The following is a 21,590-nucleotide window of genomic DNA, read 5'->3' as shown; positions in this document are numbered from 1 at the left end:
CTCATAGAGTTGGAGGATTTCAAGATAACTTAAAGCAATGTTAGTAACATCCCCAGGGTTCTGACCATTTCTGCCCCATCGCATGCATATCCCCTCTTACTGGATGACCACAGTGTTCTCCTAACCCAAGCCCACGTCCTTCCCCACACAGTGGTTGGGACATGCGTTTCCTGTCAGTGGCTCTAAGCCATCACTGTCTGCTGTGTGCTGCTCTTCATGTCCATCTCCCCGGGCCCAGGAACATGCCAGTCATGTTCCTTCTTTCCTCCCAGAACACTCCTGCCTCTGTGGCTGCTCCCGAGCTTCCCTGCCTACAGCAGCACCTCCTGCCCTCTCAGTGCCCTACAGTCTTGTGAGTCTTCTGCGCCTCTCTACTGGAAAGTGACTCCTCCCTCAGGAATCTTTATCCTTACCTCCAGCCTGGAGACAGTGCCAAGCACGTGGCACTTTATAAATATGTTTGGATGAAACAGTGCTACATGTGGTTTTAAAGCATCTGAAGAAGTCTTTAAATAGTAACTGAGGTATAGTGTAAAAACAAATAGCTATCAATTGTAGAGATCCTAAATTACTTCTACCAAATGTGTGTCCACCTCCAGACCTGTCTTCCTCTTCCTGGGCACCCCGGGGATAAGGGGTGAACTTGTGATGATTAATTTTATTTGTCAACTTGCTCAGGCCATGATATCCAGGTATTTACTCAGATTATTCTAGAAGTTTCTGGGACAGTATTTTTCAGATGAAACTCTTACTTAAATAAGTAGACTTTGGCCAGACATGGTGGTACACACATGTAATCCCAGCAGTCCAGGAGACTGAAGCAGGAGGATTGTAAATCGAGCCCAGCCTCGGCAATTTAGCAAGAGAATGTCTCAGAAAAGGGGTTGGGGGCTGGTGAGATAGCTAGAGAGAGAGAAGGACTTTGAGTGATGCAGATTGTATTCTGTGGGTGGGCCGCACTGAGTCCTTTGCAGACTGACAGAGAAAGACTGAGGCCCAGAAGGAGAGGGCGCACCTCCTCCTGCACACCACACTGCCTCAGCCTTAGGCCAGCCTTCCTGCATCTGCCTGCCCCTCCACCAGCCTGTGACCCAGTGCCTTCCAGTGAATTCATCCCACACCCACCCTGGCACTTCTTCTGATGTCTCTCCCACGAAGGCTGATTTCTTGCTTGTTCTCAGGGTTCCATCATTTCCAAATTTCCAGAGATCATGTTTATAATAATTCTTTAAGATCCTTTGCACCTCCCCTGCAATGGCACTTTCCTGTTACTGTTGAAATACTCTGCAGTTGCTGTCACCTCTACACAGCTGTACTTGGCAGCCTCTGTTTCTGTCCCCTCCTGCCTTTCACACTGTCTCCTTCCTCATCTCCCCTCTCCACATGGCAGGGTTCCTGGAAAGCCAGCGTAGTCTTCCTGATGTTGCCTCACTGCTCAACCAGCTGCAGTGTGGCTTCGGCTTCTGCCCTCCCTGAAACTGCTGTTGCCAGGGCCACTAGCCTCCTCCATGCAGATAAACCCTGGGGTATCTGGCTGGGCAGAGTCACTTGCTTCAGCTGAGCCTGACTGTTGATCACTTCCTGCTCTTCACAGCAGGGTTTCCTTTAGCACCTTGTGTTTATGCTGTGGTGATGCTTCTTTGGATTTTCTGCTGTTCCTTGAGACTCCTCTGTCTGTAAAACCCTTATTAGAGCAGTCATCTACCCTCCCCAGTCCCCTAAGTCTGCTTCTCTTCTCAGTCTTTTTCACTTCTTTCTGAAGTGTTCCTTTCCTTCCCAGAGCTCCCAGAGTGTCTGGACATTGGCCAGCTCTTAGATCTCCCGTGCCCCCATACTGTCCCCTGGCCGGCATGGCCGTCTGCTCACTGCAGTCACACTCTGCTGCTCGCATGATGTCCAGCCCCTGCACCTCTCCTCCATCTTCCTCCCCTCCTTGGCACACTTGCTTCCTCTTCCTGCTCTACTCTGTCACCACCTACCTCTGTTCTCCCTGTGAATCCTCATCATGTGGATGTGGCTGGGTGCCTGCTCCTCTGTGTCCCCAGTGCTCCTGTCAGCTCTGGCCCCTCTCCCTTCCTCTTGGTACTGGCCACTAGAACAAGTTGGCTTTCTTATCTCTTACTCAAAGCCTTTCCGGGAGCCGGGACAGCTCTCTTTCCTGTTCTGGGCTTGTAGCAGAGGCCTTGGCCCACTGTAGGTGCTTAGTAAACAACCAGGTGAATGTGACACGTAAGGTCACTATCGCAGGAGGCATGGAGTCGGACAGGAGACCGCTCCCCAGTGACAAGCAGTGCTTCTCGGCCAGAATAGCTCTTCCTGGTACAGGGCCGCTGTGTGCACTAGAGGTATTTGTCACCCCTTGCTCCCACCCACTCTGTGCCAGTAATGAGCCCCGAGTTGAGGTTGGTGTTCTGTCTCCTTTCCATCCCTGACTGCCTGTGCTGGCATCACCTATTGACTAGGAACATGGATGTGCTTTTCCTGCCCACTCTTGCCCCATCTTAAATTATTCCATCAACTGGCGAGCATTCAGCTAGGGGAGGTTAGCACAAGGATCCCTGGGGACACAAGAGTCTCCTCATAACAGTACCTAGAGATAGCTTTTTAAATGCGTACATCTGGAATTCCATTTGGTGTTGAGTGTATTGGAACAATTGCCTGGTCCCTTTGAAGATGATCTGTCTCAAATGATGCGGACTGACAGGTTCTGGGGTGAGTGCTAGACCGAGAGCATTCCCGCATTCCCAAAGCAGAGTCACTTGACCTTCACCCCTGAGAAACCTCAGTCGAGGAGAAGCACATGGATGCAAGAAGACGCGAGCATCCACTGGGCTAGCGATGAAGAAATAATGGACGTTATGTGATGGATGGAAGCAAGTCAAACCCTGCTGGGAGCAGAAGAGAGAATGATATTTCGGACAATGAAAAATCTCTGAGGGAGAGACCGAGCTATTCCATCCTGGCATGAGCTCATCACAACCCACGCCAGCCCACCCAGAGCACCTACATCGGACCCTGAAGGGTTCGGTGTGCACAGTGTCGCAGTGTGACGGTGGAGGCCATACTCTGCTTTTCATTGTGCACACAGGAGCTGTGTGCTCACAGAGGTCAATAGTTACCAACCTTATTTTTCTAGACAAAGCATCCACAGAAAAGACACAGCTGGAAAGTCACCCATGGCTTCTGACTCTAAACCCAGTTATTTTTCCCTCTGCCAAGGTAGTTTCCTAACAACTTGCCACCAAAAAAAAAAACCAAAACAAAAAAACACCAAAATAGCTCACCCTGGTCACTCCAGGCCTCTGAGAAAGGGCGATTACACTCATCATTTCTATTTAGGAGTAGACAAGTATTTCAGTCCAGTACATTTCCCAACCTCAGAGGCACTCTCAGGAGTCAGGAAAATTTAGCCATTTAAATGACTCAGTTCTTGAGGACATCCGAAAGCCACGGTTTTTCTCCTCAGAGTCGAAAAATGGGCTGGGCAGAGTCCTTCTGCATCACTGTTGTAGGTCATTGCTTGCTAAAAGTCAGATAATTTTGGTGGCCCCTAGTTGGAGAATGTGTCACGTCTCTCTAAATTGCATTTGAAGTTTCATCTCCAAGTCTGTCTTTAATGGATCAGAAGGAACACAGTGAAAAAGAAAAGGAAAACAAAATAGCACTTGCTAGGTATTTATGGCAGTTTCAAGCAATTAAAGAAAAGACTAATGAAATTATCAATAATTTACTGACGTGATGATTTTATCACATGAAGGAACCAGCACTTAAAGTAAGCCAGACTGTCAGCATTGAAAATATGCAGTCAACTACTGAAATGAAGTTTTTAGTTTGCTTTGTGTATATTTTAGTCCTGTGAAATTTAGCTTTTATAGTTGAATTTTTTTCCTACCCATGTTTTTCTTCTGGGTTCTTTATTTTCTCAATAGGAAATACCAAGTAAACATCTGACCTTGTATATTTAACTTCAAATTCATTTGGAAATCATAGAATGGAAATCACACAAATCAGGGTGTGTACGTTCTGAAAGGAAATTCCAAACTGTAGCACATGAGGCAATATTATTTCAACAATGAAATGCCTTATAAGTACCCAAATGAAAAATGAATAGCATCCTTAGCTTTTAACAGATTGTACAAAATTTATATTAAATGACTAAAGTATAATACAAAATCAAACTTTAGTTGTACACATCTTACGTCTGTGGATATTTAAAGCTTAGTGACAGATCAGAGAGCATGTGCATATATTACTGAGTGCTATGAATCCCAAATAGTTTTCATGATTCTATGCTTTTCAGAGAACTGTAATTATTTTGCATGGCAGGAGACAGTTTTTCCATTGAATAAGAATCTCACTAGCCAAACTTCCTGAGTACTATTTATATAGTTTTATCACTGAGAACTAATTCTTATATGATCATAGTTTGAATGAATTGGTAAGAGGAATAAAAAGGAGAAATTATTCCAAAGGGGAAATGTTGATTTGTAGCAATGTATTTATTTGCTGAAGTTTGAAAAACTCCTGAATTATTTGGGAAATAAATAGATTTAGAGGAGCCATTTGACTTCTTTACACTTAAGAACATGTGTTTCTGAAATGTTGTTTTAAAATTAATCTAACATTAGTTTTTTGAGCCTCCCTTTACTTGACTATAAAGTTGTACAGTAGTTGCACTTAGGGAATTAATTTTGAGGGTTAAATGTGACCATGTATGAGAAAGCTCTTCTGAGTGTAAGGTACCCCTAACACATCCCAGGTCCTTTGGGGCCTGCTTTCTTTTTATTCTCTTTCCATTAGGCAGCTCTCTCTCCCTGTTCCTGTTAGATTGTTTGGGTTCATTCTTTAGTGATCAAATGGCTAGGCCTGGGGGGCCAGGGAATAATGTCCCAATTACCTGCTTTATTAATGCTGCTTAGGGAAATGCTACTGGATCAAAACCATAGACCCTTAAATGCTCAAACAGATGTTATGATAAGCAAGAATATAAATTATCCAATACTTGAAAAAAATTCTCTTCTGTTCATAATAGCTGATACGGAGATCAGAACCCGATCTGTGTAAATCTTTTCCAGAGAGGGGAAAGATAAGCTTCCTCATCCCCTAGAACTATTTTGACAAAATAACACAGTTTCTCCAAAATAAATTTTTAAAATTTAACTCATTGAAATAAAATAAATCTCCAAAAACAATACAAATGAAGATTAAGACTGTGAGAAGGAAAATCCAGAGATGATTCACACTGGTCTTTTAAAAAATAGGCCTAAAAGAATCACCACTCTGGTTCTTTCCAGGGAACTCTCTTGAGGTTTTTGGGGGGAAGGCAGTAATCACTAACCAGACTTTTGTAAACCATACCTGCAGAAGTAAGGCAAGAAAGACTTTGTTTATTCTAACAGTAGCAACATAACGACATAGGCATTCTTAAATTATTCGTCTTTCCAACAGAAAATTTGCCTCCTGGGGATCTTGGAGTTGAATTAGACCCAAGCTAATTCAAACCTGAGTTTATTTAAAAAGTAAAACCACAAAATAAATTCTGCCCTCATATAGGTCTGCAATACATAGTAGAAGAGTATGTTTTAAGAAAATGTTTACCTGTGCATCAATTTTTAAGATATTTTCCCTGACCTGATTGTTAAGAATCCTTTCAATGAAATTCTGCACAGTTTCATAAATAATGCCGCAGCTATTTTGATAAGGTAAGCCAATAAGAGCATTGCTCCAGACCCTCACTACCATCACCAAGCAACACCTATGCGTTTTCCAGGTGCAGGCCTGTGGCTGGTGGACGAGTCAGTGTATCTCTGCCCACACCTGCAGCCTCTTGCTGATGTGTGGGGACCTCTGGTGAGTGTCTGCCTGTCCACTGACAGCGGGCCTTGCCTATCCTCCTGGGCCTCCCCAGCAGCTGCAGGCCACCCTCACTGCACATGCCCTGCCAAGGCCTCTTCTCTCACAATGCTGCCATTCGCGCCTCCCCACTTTGTTCTTGATGCTGAGTGTTCGTGGACTCACATTGTTTCTGACCAGGAAGTCGTTTCTGTAGTCAGTGAGCTCTGAAGTCCATGAGTGCTCATTTAAATACAGCAGAGTCCTGAGTGAGCACAGAGCCTGTGGAGCTGGGCTGACCAGCAGCTGGTGAGGACCGGACACTCGCAGAGCAGGCAGCACCTTCTTTCGGGGTGTAGGTGCCACCTGTAGGGGCTCCTGTACAGTCAGCCTGTCCTCCATGCTTTGCATTGCACCTTCCATGGTTATTTTGTGGACTCTAGAGCCTAGGTAATGTGGAAAAGAGAAAAAGTCCTTCTGAGATAAAGGAAAGCACCGGTCCTGGACATGTTTCCTATCACCGCTGGTCCTAGAGCTGCTGAGAAGCATGAACATTCCACTCCCAGTCAGACACCTATGCTCACCATTAGAAAAGAGCTTCTCTGGAAGAATTTGAGTCCTGGATATGTTTCACTCTGCTCTGATTTCCACAGATCCCAGGGTTCCCAGAACCTTCCTCTGAGCATGGCATGATGGGCAGGAACAATAGCATCCTTCCCCCTTCATGGTAGCCCTGGTCTTCTCTGGTTCCATCTCTGATGGGTGGCCCAGCATTGGTCCCCAGAAACTCTGAAGCTGGTTGTTCAGGGGCTCCCATGAGCAATGCTCAAGTTGCCCAGAGAGGGGTGAACACAGCACACAGGCTGCTCCACGTGCTTTTTTTTGCCTGATTTCATGTAAATACCCTTCTCCTAACAGCTTCCGAAGCCACCGCGGATAGAACGGGGCTTTCTGGCTGTGAGAGGACGAATCTGAAATGATTCTGTCCCTTGTTAGTCCAGAGAAGCCTTCCAAACCATCTTCCTAGCATTCTGTCAGAGAAGTTCCTTCTGCTCCTTGAGGGAGCGGGGCAGGGTCACAGAAACAGGAAGCTGTGGGTGAGCAGAGATAAAAAGCAATGCAGCCTGTCTTCTTTGGCCTTTCAGCATAAGAGCCACTCTGTCCCCAAATTAAAATGACCTTCTTTCAAGGTCAGAACAGGGAGGCCAGCATGGCATTTGATTGTCAAGAAGCGTGACAAGTCCAGCTTTTATTTTTGTTACGTGGGTATTATCTTGGCTTGCCTGCATTCAGAGCCAGCCAGCTTCTCAGGCTCACTCAAGGACAGTCTGCTGGTGACAGAAATGGACCACCATGCTGGACTGCTAAACATATCTTCTCCAAGTGTGTCAGGAACAACCAAGCCATGCCGATTTAGGTTCTGTTCACTTTTGAAGTGAGGAAGTGAATGGATCCCTTTCCTTCTTAATCAGCATAAATTTGCTTACTGATATATATCCCACATTCATTTATACTTGCTTTTAGACCATTAGAAATGCTAGTTTTAACTTCATTGTGCATTATTTAATTTTTTTATTTTTAAGTATGTTAAGTTTTCAAATTTTTATTTCAAAAACTGTATCCAGCCAGATGGAACCAAATTGTAGTAGATGAAGGGAAATGAAAAAGAAATGAAGGGAAAAAAGAAAAGAAATAATCAAGAAAGGGAAGATGGAGAGCCACTTTGGGGATACTTTATTTTGGTGGAGAGATGTTACACATCATCCTGTCTCAGCTGTGGCCGCTGCTGTGTAATTGGAAAATGTCTTTGTCGCCCCTCTGCTAAGGAACTCACCACTGAGGCAAAGAAGAATTTATCACAGAAGTTGAGAGTATTTGTAGGCCCTGAAGGACAAAAATTAATTTAATCCTGGTAGATTTACTATTATTTATGTTTGCTCTATTTGGGAGTTATTTATACGTCTACATCTCAAGTATGTGCTCCTATTGATTCTCCTTGAGCTATAGAAACAGCTGACCATTGAGATGTGACAGAGACCGTTCTGAGAGGGGAATTCAGCATTGTATTTGGCTGTGGACTACCGTGGTTCACCACTTCCAATCCCACAGGTTGTACCCACGCCACGCGAGTGCCCTGAATAACCTGGGAACGCTGATGAGAGACACGGCCGAGGCAAAGCGCTACTACCAGCGGGCCCTGCAGCTCTATCCAAAGCACAGCCGTGCGCTCTTCAACCTCGGGAACCTCCTGAAGTAAGTGGAGCATTAGCTGTGAGCAGGCAGCCTTTCACTTCTGAGTTCTAAGCCTTCCTTTCCCAACACTCATTCTGTTGTCCTGCTGGTCTCTACCTAGAGCCAAAGGGTTTCCAAACTTCGGGAGAAGGTGTTATTCATCTCAATTCATTCTCTTCCCTTTTAGTCAAAAAGTGTTTCCCAGAGTGTCTTTCTGGAAATACTAGTTCTGGGGGATGTTCATAGATTGTAGAGGGTAGTAATGGGGAAGGCTCACATGATCAAATAAACTTAGATCAGATGTGCTGAGTTAAGCAGAGATAATCCCTGAATTGCAAGAAGCTTTAATATGCTGATACACCTTGTGAATCTTTAAGAAGGAAACTGAGACAGTGTTTCCCAAAGTCTGTCTTCATCTCCTTCCTTTCTCCCTCCCTCCCTCCCTCCCTGTCCCTCTCTTTCTTTCTTTTTTCTATCTATCTACCTACCTACTCTCTGGCATTTTTCATAATACACTTTGGGAAAAGCGGTGTTCCCTAAAGATGTACCCAAATGGCATAACCACACTGTCACCTGGGATGATTGCTGGGAATGAATAGTGGTGACTTTCACTCTTAGTCATGGACTCTTAGCTCTCAGGCACAATCTCTATTCGCTTTCCACTCACTGCACTGATAGAGGTTGGCAATGTGGTTAGTTACCCAAGACTAAAGTAAAGGGTTTTCATCTTGTGTTTTGGGATTAATGTAACCTCTAGGCATGTTGCTGATGGTCCTGGCAATAATAGAACAATGGTGGTAGCTGTAGAACTTAGCTTCAAAACTTACAAAACAATTAAAAATATCAAAAAATGGAAATTTTAAAAGATGAACATGACTTGAATCAGACAGTAATGATGTATTTATCTGTCCTGTCAGAATGCTGACAATACACACCCTCACTGAATTGTTTTCGATTTCCAAACTTACAGAGAGCATGCTTGGCTGCCTCCCTGGCACATACAAGGCTGATGGTTTACTTTGTGCTTTTATCCTCTGCTTCACAGGGCTGTCCTCACAGTGTCCATAACTCAGTGAGGTGTATCTTCTTTTCCTTCTTCTTTGCTCCTTGACTTTTACATATTCATATAAATATTGATCCTTCTTACTAGTTTGAATGTTAGTGCATATTTTTACTTAATCTAATTTCAGCAGAAGCATTTGGTTGAGTCAGTCACAGAATAATCTGTATCCTACGAGCTGAGAGGTACCATCTTAGGTTGGAAGTCTTATGTTTAAGAGCGGCTTTATCCATATGCTGAAATACATAGCCAAGAGAACACTATTTGATAAAGTAAAAGAAATAAAGTATAAACAGCTGAACAAACTTATTTTTTCCAATTAGTCAACACTGTCAAAACCTGATGAAAACTTGAGAATGGTGAAAACTAACAGAATGAAGACTGCTCACCTGTGGCAGAAAAAGACATTTTAGTACTCCTCCAGTGCTCCCGCTAAAATTAGTAGCAGATAGAGGTGTGAGGAAGTGAGTTCCAGTCACCATAGATGGCTAGACCCGGGTGGATATGATGCCTTTGTTTACCCTAATACTTTCACAAGCACTGTTTCTTTATGTGAAAGTCTAGGGACTTGTATTTTAAAGTCACTGTTGTATCTGTATGTTCTACTAATGGCACAAATATTATAATGGCTAGGTAAAATCCTCTCAATGTCTTTTTAAGTACCTGGATTCTCTACTACTGGTTTCAAAAATCGTATTGATGAGTATTTTTTTTTCCAAAGAAACCAAATAGAAGATCTTCACTGTGAAATGACTTTTCTCATTAGAAATGCTGGCCCATACTTACAGTCATTGTGTTGTACAGAATGTGCTGTACAGAATGTGTTCTGCTTGGAAATGATGGCTGAGATTCTTTCCAATTTTATCTTGATAAGACTTGAGCAAGTTTTCTGAGACCCTTTATTTTGGTGATACTCTTCACAGTGCATAAGGAAGAGGAGGAAACTGAGGTCCTAATAAATGACGTGTAAAAGGCACCTTTGTTACCTTTTGCCCATTCACATTATACTACAGAGCAAAATAGCATTTATCCTAGTGTGGGTCAATCTTAAAGTCCAAGAGATTAAAGTGATATTGATTGTTAATACTTGTGTGACACCTTCCAGTCTGCAGCCAGGTAGTATATATACATGCAAAACCCATCTCCCAAGGCTCCTTTAGGGAGCTTGTGTGACCTTGGCTTAGGCTGTGGCCACCCCAGGGCTGAATGTCTGGCCCTGCACACCTCATCCTGTTCCTTTTCCATTACCATGCTGCCCAAATCCAGCAACTACCTCATATTAAACTATCTGATCGCATGTGATTTGGTTGGAGGGGTACTAGAAATTGAACCTGGGGCTTTTGCACTAAGCTACATCCCCAATCCTTTTCTATTTTTTAACGCTGAGACAGTGTCTTGCTACATTGTTCAGTTGTCCAGGCTGGGCTTGAATTTATGAACCTCTTGCCTTACCCTCTCAGAATGCTGGGATTATAGGCATGTGCCACCATGCCCAGCTATGTGATTGTACTTTGGGAGAACACTAGTATAACTGTGTCTCTGCAGGGGACAATAAAGGTGGTTATGGTGAGGTTGCATTGCTGAGTGACAGAGAGAAGTGACCCAGAGAACAGCAGAGCTAATCTACGTTTAGATAACTATGAGCTTTGCATCTGCTTAATATATTTATATATATTGTTATATTAATACATATATTAATATTAATACAGTATATTAATATTATAGTAGCCAGGGTAAAAAGCAAGAAAAGTAAAGAATATTTTAAATGTGGTGTGATTTGATGTTTTGATATTTGTTTAAGACTATGCCCCATTTCTCTTTGGAATTAGCTCTTGGCTTATTAGAATTGTTCACTTTTAAAAGTCGACCTCCTCTATGTAATGTACAACTTAATCCTCACCCTAAGAACTCAAGCCATCTCTAGATGAGGGTATTTTAAATTTAATCTCTCTGAGAGGGCAGGACTATTATTATTCCCTTTTATAAATGAGGACACGCAGACTGAGAGAAGACAAGCAGTGTGCTGGGTGCTCTGGGAAGTTAGTAGATGACAAGGTGCAGAACCTAGGTCCATCTGCACTGATTACCCCAGCCCCAGTCAACCGCACACGACTTTCTTCTTGGGCCTTAGAGCTGAACGGCAGCCTGAAGCAACGTTGTCCAGCAGAGGTATAGTGAGCACTGAGCATGGAATTGAAAACATAAAGAGGAGACATAAACTGTAATAACATTTTATTTAACCCCAATATTATAAATTATTACTTTAATATCTAGTTAATATTTAAAATAAGTTTTAAATTAACAATTTAAAATGTTGATGAGACAGCATGGATTCTTTTTACACTGCATCTTTGAAGTCTAGTTTGTGCTTCCCTTAAACAGCCAATCTCAGACACGCCATCTTTCCAATGATCAGCAGCCCCGTGTGGCTCGTGGTTGCTATTTTGGACAACACAGACATTTATTGATAACCTTGACTTTGCGGAAATATAAGCCTCTGTCTAGGTCCGGTGCTGTCCTGGTGAGTCTTTCCCAGTGTGGCCACTCCCTCAGGTCCTCCTAACTCAGCAGGCCACGAAGACAGTGGCTTGCACGAGACATTTGGCCTTCCCTGCACAACAGACAGCCCTGTGCTGGGGCCCTCTGATTACCACCTTGATTCCTCTGGAGTGAGCATGGCACTCCGTCCACTTCTGGCTTCTGAAGTCTTCATTTCATTGCTTGTGTTGTGTTTTGTTGAGCTCCTCTATGTCCCGTATCTGCTCTTTCCATCCGACCTGTGGATTTAGGAGCACCTCAGAGAAGGTCACTGCATGACCATTGCATGCACACATACAATCCAAATGTCAGTGCTTGCCATAATCCTGCCACTGTTTTCCTCAGTTTCTAGTCTTCTACCATTCCTTTGTAGGCCCAGACACAAGCCAGACTGATCCTGTGTCCAGATACAAGAAACGCTAACCTGCCAAACTACATTTACTAAGGCTATTCCCAGAGTTTCAAAGCTAAAACTCTTATAGTTTATTTAAAATGTGGTATCATTCACCTCTTAGCATCTTCTGGTCAGTCTCTGTCAAAACTGAATAATTTAGGAAGTGATAAGGAGCTGCCTGCTTTCTCAGGACTCGGGAGTCATGTGTATATAAACAGATTGTAATTTTTAGGGTATTTTTGTGGGTGTCTCTTCCTCACAGCTGATCTTATCCATGCCATGATTGCTAATGGATTGAGTTTGGGTAGTTTTAAATCCATAGCATAGTTTACAAAGATCGTGGCCTTTCCTCTACCTTCCCTTTGCTGTAAGGGATGCAGAAAACCCTGCTGCAGCCAGAAGACAGCTCTGCACAGGAAGCACCATGGCTGAGAGCCAGGCACAGAGAGCCCCTCATTTTGTTTATAGTCTCATGAAGGAGTTGGAATGTATCATTTTCTTCCCCTGCATAAATATGTCTCTCAGAGGAAAAGCAAATGAGCCAGCCTGCTTTGTCAAGAACAGGAGTTTGTCCTGAAAAACATTTTCCGTCCCTTCCCTGTCCTTATCTTCCTGGATTCATTTGTAGTCTGATCCCTTGAGCTCCTGTGCTGTGTAATAGCTAGAGGTAACACTGGGTACAGATCAAAGAAGGAACAATGAAATTAGAGCAGAAGACTGCTTAGGACCCTCACTGTTAGTTTCCTTTTTGCATGTGGCATCTTACTTCGGGATACCAAGCACCTCAGCCTTTTGTCAGAACCCACCAGGAGATCTGCTTTGCCCTGGCACGGAATCTAGTCTTGGGATAAATGTTGCTGGAGATGATCCAAAGGCTTTGAGTCTAAAATGCTTGGTGTAGACCAGGAGGAGATGAAGGACAGAGGAGGAGCGTGTGTTCCCTGCATCTCCTGGGCCAGCGTCTGCCCGCGGCTTGCAAGGCCTGTCCCAGAAAGCCTGTGGTGAAGTGGAGCAGGCCTTTAGGGCTCTGCCCTCTCTTGGTGTGGCTCCTTACCAGTTGTGCCAGCCTTACCCCTATTCCTTTCTTCCACAAACGGCCCATTCCCCAGCCTCGAGCTCCTCTGCCATGCCACTTGTCTTCTGGGCAGCATGATAGGTGTATTGGTCACTTTCCCATAGCTAAGACACAATGCCCAATGCCTACAGCTTCAAAGAGGAAAAGTGTATTCTGACTCATGGTTTCAGTGTGTTTGGTCCATGGTTGGCTGTCTCCGAGAGAGAGAGAGAGAGAGAGAGAGAGAGAGAGAGAGAGAGAGGAGAAGAGAATACACCCTCGTGAGTCATCATGCCCTTAATGACCACCTTTTCTGCCAGGCCCCACTGTCTAACAGCACATTCAGCTCTGAACTCATCCGTGCATTCACAGCCCAGTCACCTTCCAAACCCATGAGACACTGGGGACAGTTTAGACCTGAAGCATTGTAGCTGGGCTCTGTGCCTTTGTCATGCGGGCTACCTCCCTCCTCCAAGTAGGAGGGACAGTGGCACCTGAACTTCAGTGGCAGCTGGCAGTACACCTCGCCATGTGTAGGGACAGCCAGAGGACAGATACTGTCACTCCTATCAGACAGAAACTGGCTGGGACAGAGCTGTGTGCCAGTCAGCTGTGTGGTGGCACTTCTCGGCCAGTACTTCCTGTCATCCATGCTGCCACCGCACTGCCCGGTGTCCTCTCCTTGGGATAGCAGCTGGTAGAATGCAGTGAGCTTGAGTCTCTGCTCTGCTGTGTATGAGTATGTGAGCTTTGGAGAGCAGCCTTTTCTTGTAGTACCTCCAGTTTTTTGTGTACCTAGTGGAGTAACTGCATCCTTCATGAGTACTAAGCACTATAGTATGTGTAAACACTTAACATAGGACCAAGCTCCCAATAAAGATGAATAATGTTGAACTATTATTAATTATTTATAAACCAAGGACATAATTTCTTACTTCCAGTTGGAGGCTCAGCTTCTTGGTATATAGTCAGTAATGGGACAGTCCGTTCATGCCGTTGGTCAGATTTAGGCAGTACTCAACTTCTCCAAGACTCAGATTCCTTCTCCTTCAAACCAGGGATAGGACCCATAGATCCCACAGAGCCCTCCAGGAGCAGGGATCCCTTGCTTTCTGTGACCACAGAGCTCTACCATCCTCAAGGAACTTGTGAGTAGAAGGCCACCAGGGGAGAACCCGAACATTTGTTGTCAGAGGCAGGACTTGTGCTGTGGCCACATCCCGCCTTTTCTGACCTCAGGCAGTGAGAACTCTGGCTTCGGAGTGGGGTGGGGAGGGGTAGGTGGAGCTCACATTCCTTGTGTCCTCCTCTGTGGTAGATGCTGGGTGGAGATCACCGCATGGGTTCATTGAGTCCATCGTAACAGGGACCTGGACGATAAGGACTCATGTGCACCTCTCACACATCCAGTTAGGGAAGCTCCTAGAGGTAGAGCACTGCACCCAAGCCATTGGCTCTGTGTAGGCAGCAGCCGGCCTGAGTCTAGCACCAGGGATCCTCTCAGGCCCTTGTCTGTGGGCCACGTGAGCCCAGGCTAAACTCAGCTGTCCCCACTGACTGCTCGTCCAGTTCTGGGTGTGGGAGCAATGTATTATGCTTTCCTCAGGTCCCAAAAGGGTTTGGCATATCTGTGTACAAGCTTTAAAATGATGCTGGCTTAGGACTGGTTTTGTACTTTGAAGTGACACTGTTTTGGGGCTGATTTTGAGCTCTGAAATCATACTACCTTGGGATTAGCTCTGCCTGCCACCTCCATGCCCCTGTGACACAGAACTGGCTCTGCAGATGCAGGGGCAAAGCTGCCATGGCACAGGGTCCTTCTGCTGGGTGCAGAGCAGACAATGAAGACACCAGAGCTGTTCAGAGAAGAGAGGGAGAAGACTCAGGACACGTTTCCGGGCCTGCCCCAAGCCTGGACAGACCAGCACTCTCCGTCTGTCCGCTCCTCTGTCTGCAGCCGGGGAAGGCTGTAGGAGAGAGTGCGTGATCTACTCTCTAAATTTTAGCTATCAGGAGTATGATTTTGAATTGAAAAAAGGATCTTTTTTATTCTTTTGGGGGGGGGGTACCGGCGATTGAACTTGGGTCCTTGCACTTGCGCAGCAGGCGGCGAAACCGCTGAGCTAAATCCCTGGCCCATGATCTTTTTTATTCTTTACTAGCACATAGTATGAACATATCCTCTAAACTGTTGTAACTGACTTCTGTAAGACGCTAAGCAGAGAAATCAGGGTGAACCTCAGGAAATAAGGTGCTCTGTGTCTGTTGCATTACCCAGGATGGGATGTGCTCAGTAAACTTGAACACAGCACTACACAGCATATATCCAGCTCTCTTCTTTTTCTGCACAGGAGCAATAGTAGAGCTGTAGGAAATGTGTGCTTTAAAAGATCATCTCAGTCAGCTGTTTACAACTTGACTTTCACAATTCAGTTCTTCAGAAGGGCTAGTAAAGGCTGTCTGCCAAAAAAAGAAAAAAGAAAACACCACACATTCTTTTGCATTTGTGAGAGACATCATTTTTGGATCCAGTAACAACATGACACAACAACAAAACACCCAACAAAGGAATAGTCATGAGGGCTGCTGAACTCTCTGAGTTCACACTGTGGTTAATGGGAAATTTTATAGCTGCCAAGTAGATCATCAAATCCATTTATTACTGTTACTGGCATTTCCCAACTTCTCCCCAAATGTAAGTAATTTTTTAAAGCAAGCATCTGCTTTCACTTTAAATTAATGTGTTGTGAGATTTTAGACAGGAATCCAGGAAGTTTTCTAAATTGACAAACTTCACAGGTCCTTAATTACTGAATAAAAATGTGGTGAGGCTTAATTTGCTTCTGCTAAATATCTTTCATTGAAATAGAGCCAGGAGAGTGAGAGGATGCAGTGTTTTTACCTAACGCACAAGAGAAACAGTCCCACTTCCAACATGGGAAGGGGGCTCCCTGTGGAACTGCAAGCATTTCCGAGTGATGCTGGCACATTTTGAACAAGGTGACATTTCTACTTCATCTTTCTCTTATGAAATCGGTGGTGGTTGTGACTGGTCCCAGTAACCCATTCTCAGGAATTTTAGCTTTTTGGAAGTTCCTGGGAGAAAATTTTAAGAGAATTTTGCTGCTCCCCCTGACCCCGGGACGAGGTTTCTGTTACCATGACAGTGCTCACCTGGGTGTGACAGGCTTCACTGAGGACGACACACAGCATAGTGCCTGAGAGTAGAGTCACAGCTGCCTCTGCCAGCTGCAGTGCCTCCAGCCCACCCCACCCGCCCCCAGCCTGCTGCCACATTCTCCTGGTATGCACATGCTCCTGTAGTAAGGCAGATCACCCTGCAGGTGAGCTTTCTCTGTGGCCCAAGCTGTTGCAGGGAAGCTTCTTTCTTCTTGTCTAGCTTTTATGATCCTATTACATTTAGCCTCCTGTTGATCAAGCAGATACAGATACAAATCAGAGCCGAGTCTCTTGCAGTATAAAGACCACCCGTGGCAGCATCATCTGAGGGGCTCACTAGGAATAATGATTCTGCCAGGTGAAGGGAGCACACCTGTACTCCCAGCTACTTGGGTAGCTGAGGCAAGAGGATACTGAGTTCCAGGCCAACCTGGGCAATGTAGGGAAACTGTCTCAAAATTTAAAAAGAGTTGAGGATGTTGCTCAGTGGGAGACCACTTGCCTAGTGTGCATAGGGCCCCAGGTTCAATCCTCAGTACTGGAAAAAAGAAAAAGAATAATTTATTCCTGAGCTCTACTCAGGACCTTCTGAAGCTTCAAAGTCCTGGAATACTGCATTTTACAAAATACCTAGGGGGTTTTAAGCACTAAAATTTCATAGATTGCCCTGAGGGAGAAGTAAAGACAAGATATTTAGGTGATGGAGGATTGTAGTTCCTCATGCAATGGCTGTACTTGGCAGACAGAGAAACAGGGTGCTGAGGAACAGTAATACCACCCAGTGTGGAGCGGCCCTCTACCTTCTGCCTTCTCTCCTGTCTGCAGTTCCATCAATGCCCGCCAAGTCCTGTTACAGAAAGAAGCTGGTAGAGTACTGAGAGTCATCCGAGTTTCCAGAGGGCTTCAGGCCATTTCTTTCCATGACTGCACACTTGGTCTCTGGCTGTGCAGTGAGGCTGGATTTTATCTGTTTGCTCAGCAGTTAACTCCGGCCTTTTCTGTATAATTCAGAGAAACTGACTGTGATCTTAGTAACCTGTGTCACTACTTGATTAGTTCAGAGAAAAATGTTATTGTAATATTTTTCCTCTTCTGTTCCACCTGGCACCTGGGTCAAAATAGCTCCCAGGGAATCCCACATAGACAGGGTTGGCATGGACAATGGGCTCCTGGATTCCCTAAATTACTTACCACAGAGCCAAAATGAACACATTAGGAAGTTTTAATTCCTTCTAACGCTGACCCCAGGGTGAGTCATTTAATTCAAGTGTGTAGGGAGTTTCGATTAAGAGATTTCATACTGTCTGTTTAAAATTTTCTGCCTTTCTTGTCCTGCCTGCCCCTTTTAACACAGAAGTCATTGCTTCAACTTTCTTGCTTATAAATTGTCCGGTTTAATTAAAGAAGCAGTTCAGAATCCTCCTGGGTTTTGTAGCCTAATTCTCCCTCGTTAGCAGTCACACCTCAGAGTGTGGGTCCTCTCCTCGAGTGGCCTTCTAGAAGCCAAGTCCCTCTGCCTGGGCCTTCACTGCCAGGCATCCTGTAGAGTGAGGCACCCAGGGATTTGGGATTGGATTGTTACTGGTGTTATTTTACCTTTAATACAATGCTGCTAATGCAAGTTGTTAAATTGAAGATCTGTCATGGTAACACACACAAAGAAAAATCACTCAGACGTCTAATTTAAATTTTTTGTGTATAGTTTGAAAAGTAAAGTCATATTACTTGAGAAAATTTCAAAAACTCCATATTCTCCTTTATTTTAAAAATTAAGAAGGGAGAGTATAGTATTCTATGGGTGATTTTAGAAGCATTAAATGAACTGATAAAAGTAAAATATATATAGTACTCCCCAAAATATATATAGTAGCATGTGCCTGAGCCACAGGATGCTCAGCCCTGTCCTGGTTTTTAAGTTTGTACTTTTCACTACTCCACAGTGCCTGCCAAGAATCAGTAAAGTGGACTCTTGACTTACAAACTCAGTTTGTCCCCAGGGGCTGCATGTAACTCAGGTTGGTCAATTGAAGGCTCAGGATCCTTTACGCAGCCTTCAAAGTCTCTCTCCTGTACACAGGCAGATCTCAGTGTCCTTAGGGAGACATTGGCCCAGAATTTCTCAACCCAACACAGGAAAGGATGTTGTAATCTCCTTCCAGAACTCTTTAAGGGTTAAATCTGTATCTGAGACCATCTGGAAGCATAAGTGGCCAGTGTTCGAGTCATAACTCAAGATTTTGGTTGTAAATTAAAACTAAAATTTTGGTCCCAAGTTGTTCATGTGTCAGGCCGGTCGTAATTCGAGGGTCCACTGAAATTGAATGTTGTCCTTGTGATTCCACGTTAGGTGTGGGCTGTTTTTTTCTTCCTTAAGATCACTTCTGTAAGGGCCGGGGATTTAAGCGCAGTGGTTCTGTCACCTGCCTTGCAAGTGCAAGGACCTGAGTTCAATCCCCGGTACCAAAAAAAAAAGATCACTTCTGTAATAATGAAAGAGCTATAGAGACGAATACATGAAATGGGTACTTATATTATCCTTCCTTGTCAGATTTTGTTAGAATATCAAGAAACTCACTTAAGGAAGTTTACAGAGATCTAGAAATAAAGAAAATAATAAAACCATGCTTTTTCGGAATTTTAAATTAATTTTAATTAAGTGTAGTCATTGAATTTCTACTGCATGCAGATCACTGTATTAGTCACTAGGATTTTAAAGGTAAGATGGATAAGATGCTGCCCGTGAAGGGACTCTGACCTAGTGGTGGTCACAGAACACTGGAGGAAGGCCTCACAGAGTAAACACAGCCATGCAAGTGTGGTCGTCAGCGTATGGATGGATTCGAAGTTCTCACTTAGTGTCCTGTTGTTAGAGTAGCTATGTGATGGAGTAAACCACCTAAGATCTCTAAATCTCAGTTTTTAATTTTGGTTGGGATAGTATTTATTAGCATTATTGTATAAATCTTAGAATAATTATGCCTAACTCATAATGCATAATGAGCATTAAAATAAATTGTGCATAGATATCGCTTAGCATGTTGCTTGGCAGAGAGTCCAGGAAAAACTGTAGTGTACCTTACAGTTGTATGCGCTAGTGGGTAGACCAGCACCCACAGGAGGCGGGGTGGGGGTCCGCTTCGCATGTTGATCAGGGCCTGGGAGGAGAAGAGAGCCCAGTTCATTGAAATGTGGAGAGGGGAGCTGATAGGCCTTTTGGAAAGCAGTTCCCTATCATCCTGTTTTTAAATGAAGACACACACACAGTAGACATAGATAGACATGGATATAAAATTGACATAGATACTCATTGAGTATCCCATGTTCAGAGTGCATAAGACCAGAAGTGTTTCAGATTTATAAGTTTTTCAGATTTAAAAATATTTACATAGATTTTACTGATTGAACATCTCTTACTCAAAAATCCAAAATTCTAACTGCTCCAAAATCTAAAACTCGTTGTGAAATATTTGAAAAGGTTAAGATTTTGGAGCATTTTGGACTTTCAGATTTAGGGACACTTGACCTATATGGATGTAAATACAGACTCACATACTCCAACCCACATATACAGTGTAAATTTTTTTTGTAATCATGTTATATACTTAGGAGTTCTGATGAGAAGATTGTGCTTTGATGGGTAAGTTGGAAAAGGCTTTGCTAGGGGACCAGAAATTGAGTGTGAGGTGCCATGGTAAGAATGTCCGGCAAGAGCCACAGCCCTGGGGTGAGTCTTCCTCTTGCTTGGGTCCAGGGTAAATCTGTTTCCACTACTGTGAATCAAGGAGGTTGGATTCAGCCATGATTCTCAAATCTGGATGGTCATTCCATAAAGAACTTCCTGTTAAGAGATCCAACTTATCTTAAAACTTATCTTAAAATTTAAAAATGAGAAATGGGCTAGGGATGTAGCTCAATGAAAAGGCCCTGGGTTCAGTTCCCAATACCAGAAAGAAAGAAAGAAAAAAAGCAACAGTCCCAGGTGATTTTAAGGTCCAACAGAGAGAGAGACTCAATGGAACAGCTAATCTCTTAGGTTCGGCAAAAGCAGCTCGCAGGGCCACTCAGTCTGGCTGGAACCATGGGTCCCTCTGTGTGTCTGCAGTGTTGGTGAGAACCATATTGTAAACTAGAGGCTAAGAGTCTGTTTGTAGACAGTTGAGCATTAGTAAAGATTTTTATGGAAGGGAATATGTTGAAAGTGAAGCTCTGGAAAAATTTCAATTGTCTATATGTAGTAAAAGGAAAAGCAACTAAAAGCAAATGTGTGAAGTGAGATGTTAATAAGCAAAACAAAATAAGATGAACTCTGGACTATAGTAGTCCAGTGGAATTGTAGGACTCTTTCCCAGTTTTAAACTGTTGGACAATTATCAGAGGCACATATGCCACAATGTGGATCTGAAAAGGGATGCTACTAAAATCAGACAGGGTTTGAAATGAAGTTTGGGCCTCATATGGTAAACATATTGCTAAATAAACCAAGGAGGTTCCATCTAGATAAATTTGTCTGCCATAAGTTACTGTGTCAAACCACACCTATTCAACTCCTGACAAATGCTGCACAAGAGACTGTTAAAAAATAAACCCTTTCTACCCCTCTGCCTTTCAGAATCCACAAATAATCACTTACAGATTGTTTGGGTTTTTGTTTGAAAACCACTGTCTGAGCAGTACAGGAGGCCTGGCAGCCCTGGTGCCCGGCAAGCATCAAGGCTCCCAAACCACACCAGCACCGCCCAGGCGACAGGGCCTCAGGAAATGCCCTCTGCCTGAGTCCTGGCATCTTACAAAACTCGGTGACCAGACTGAACACATAGTATGCTTCCTCAGTCAGTCCCTTGAAGGATTTTTAGAGGTATCATTTTTCACAAGGAATCTGAGTTCCCTGCAAGTAGCTGTGAGGTTAACTTTTCCATTGTATCCCTGAGGTTAATGGACAACCTCAGGTATTTATATTTATACTACGGTGTTGTGGTAATTAATCTCACTGAGTTCACATAGAATAGGCCTAGGTTTGCTTTTTAACTAATGTGACTGACAGATGAGTACCATAAATCATTACTATCATATTGCTATGTGATTTCCCTCTGCCGATTTTGAAGAACATCCAACTAAAATATGTCCTGTAGGACTTAATTTCCAGCCTAATCCCTAAGTCTGTATTGTCCTTTGGATTGTAGGATTTCCAAATTAGTATTAGTAAAGATTCATGAACTCCTAGGAGGAAGAGTTCTGCTAACCATCAAATCAACGGTCATATTACTAGTGTTTTTAAAAATACATTTTCATTTTTAAAACAT

At 43.8% G+C, this 21,590-nt stretch overlaps 1 protein-coding gene across 2 annotated transcripts in view; it reads left to right on the top strand.

Moving 5' to 3' along the window:
- Tmtc1 (transmembrane O-mannosyltransferase targeting cadherins 1) overlaps positions 1 to 21,590 on the top strand; it is a 258,438-nt gene that overhangs the window by 195,978 nt on the left and 40,870 nt on the right. For both annotated transcript variants that reach the window (XM_087199944.1, XM_087199945.1), the window contains one exon: positions 7,942 to 8,085. In XM_087199944.1, the coding sequence (XP_087056070.1) occupies positions 7,942 to 8,085 (144 nt within the window). The remainder of the gene's footprint in view (positions 1 to 7,941; positions 8,086 to 21,590) is intronic.

This window comes from Heterocephalus glaber, unplaced genomic scaffold (assembly GCF_053883595.1).
Source record: "Heterocephalus glaber isolate CG9 unplaced genomic scaffold, H.glaber_assembly_v1.0 deba00001733, whole genome shotgun sequence".
Taxonomy (NCBI): Eukaryota; Metazoa; Chordata; class Mammalia; order Rodentia; family Bathyergidae; genus Heterocephalus; species Heterocephalus glaber.
The sequence above is the reverse complement of the archived record's forward strand: the minus strand, read 5'-3'. Positions and strand labels throughout refer to the sequence as shown.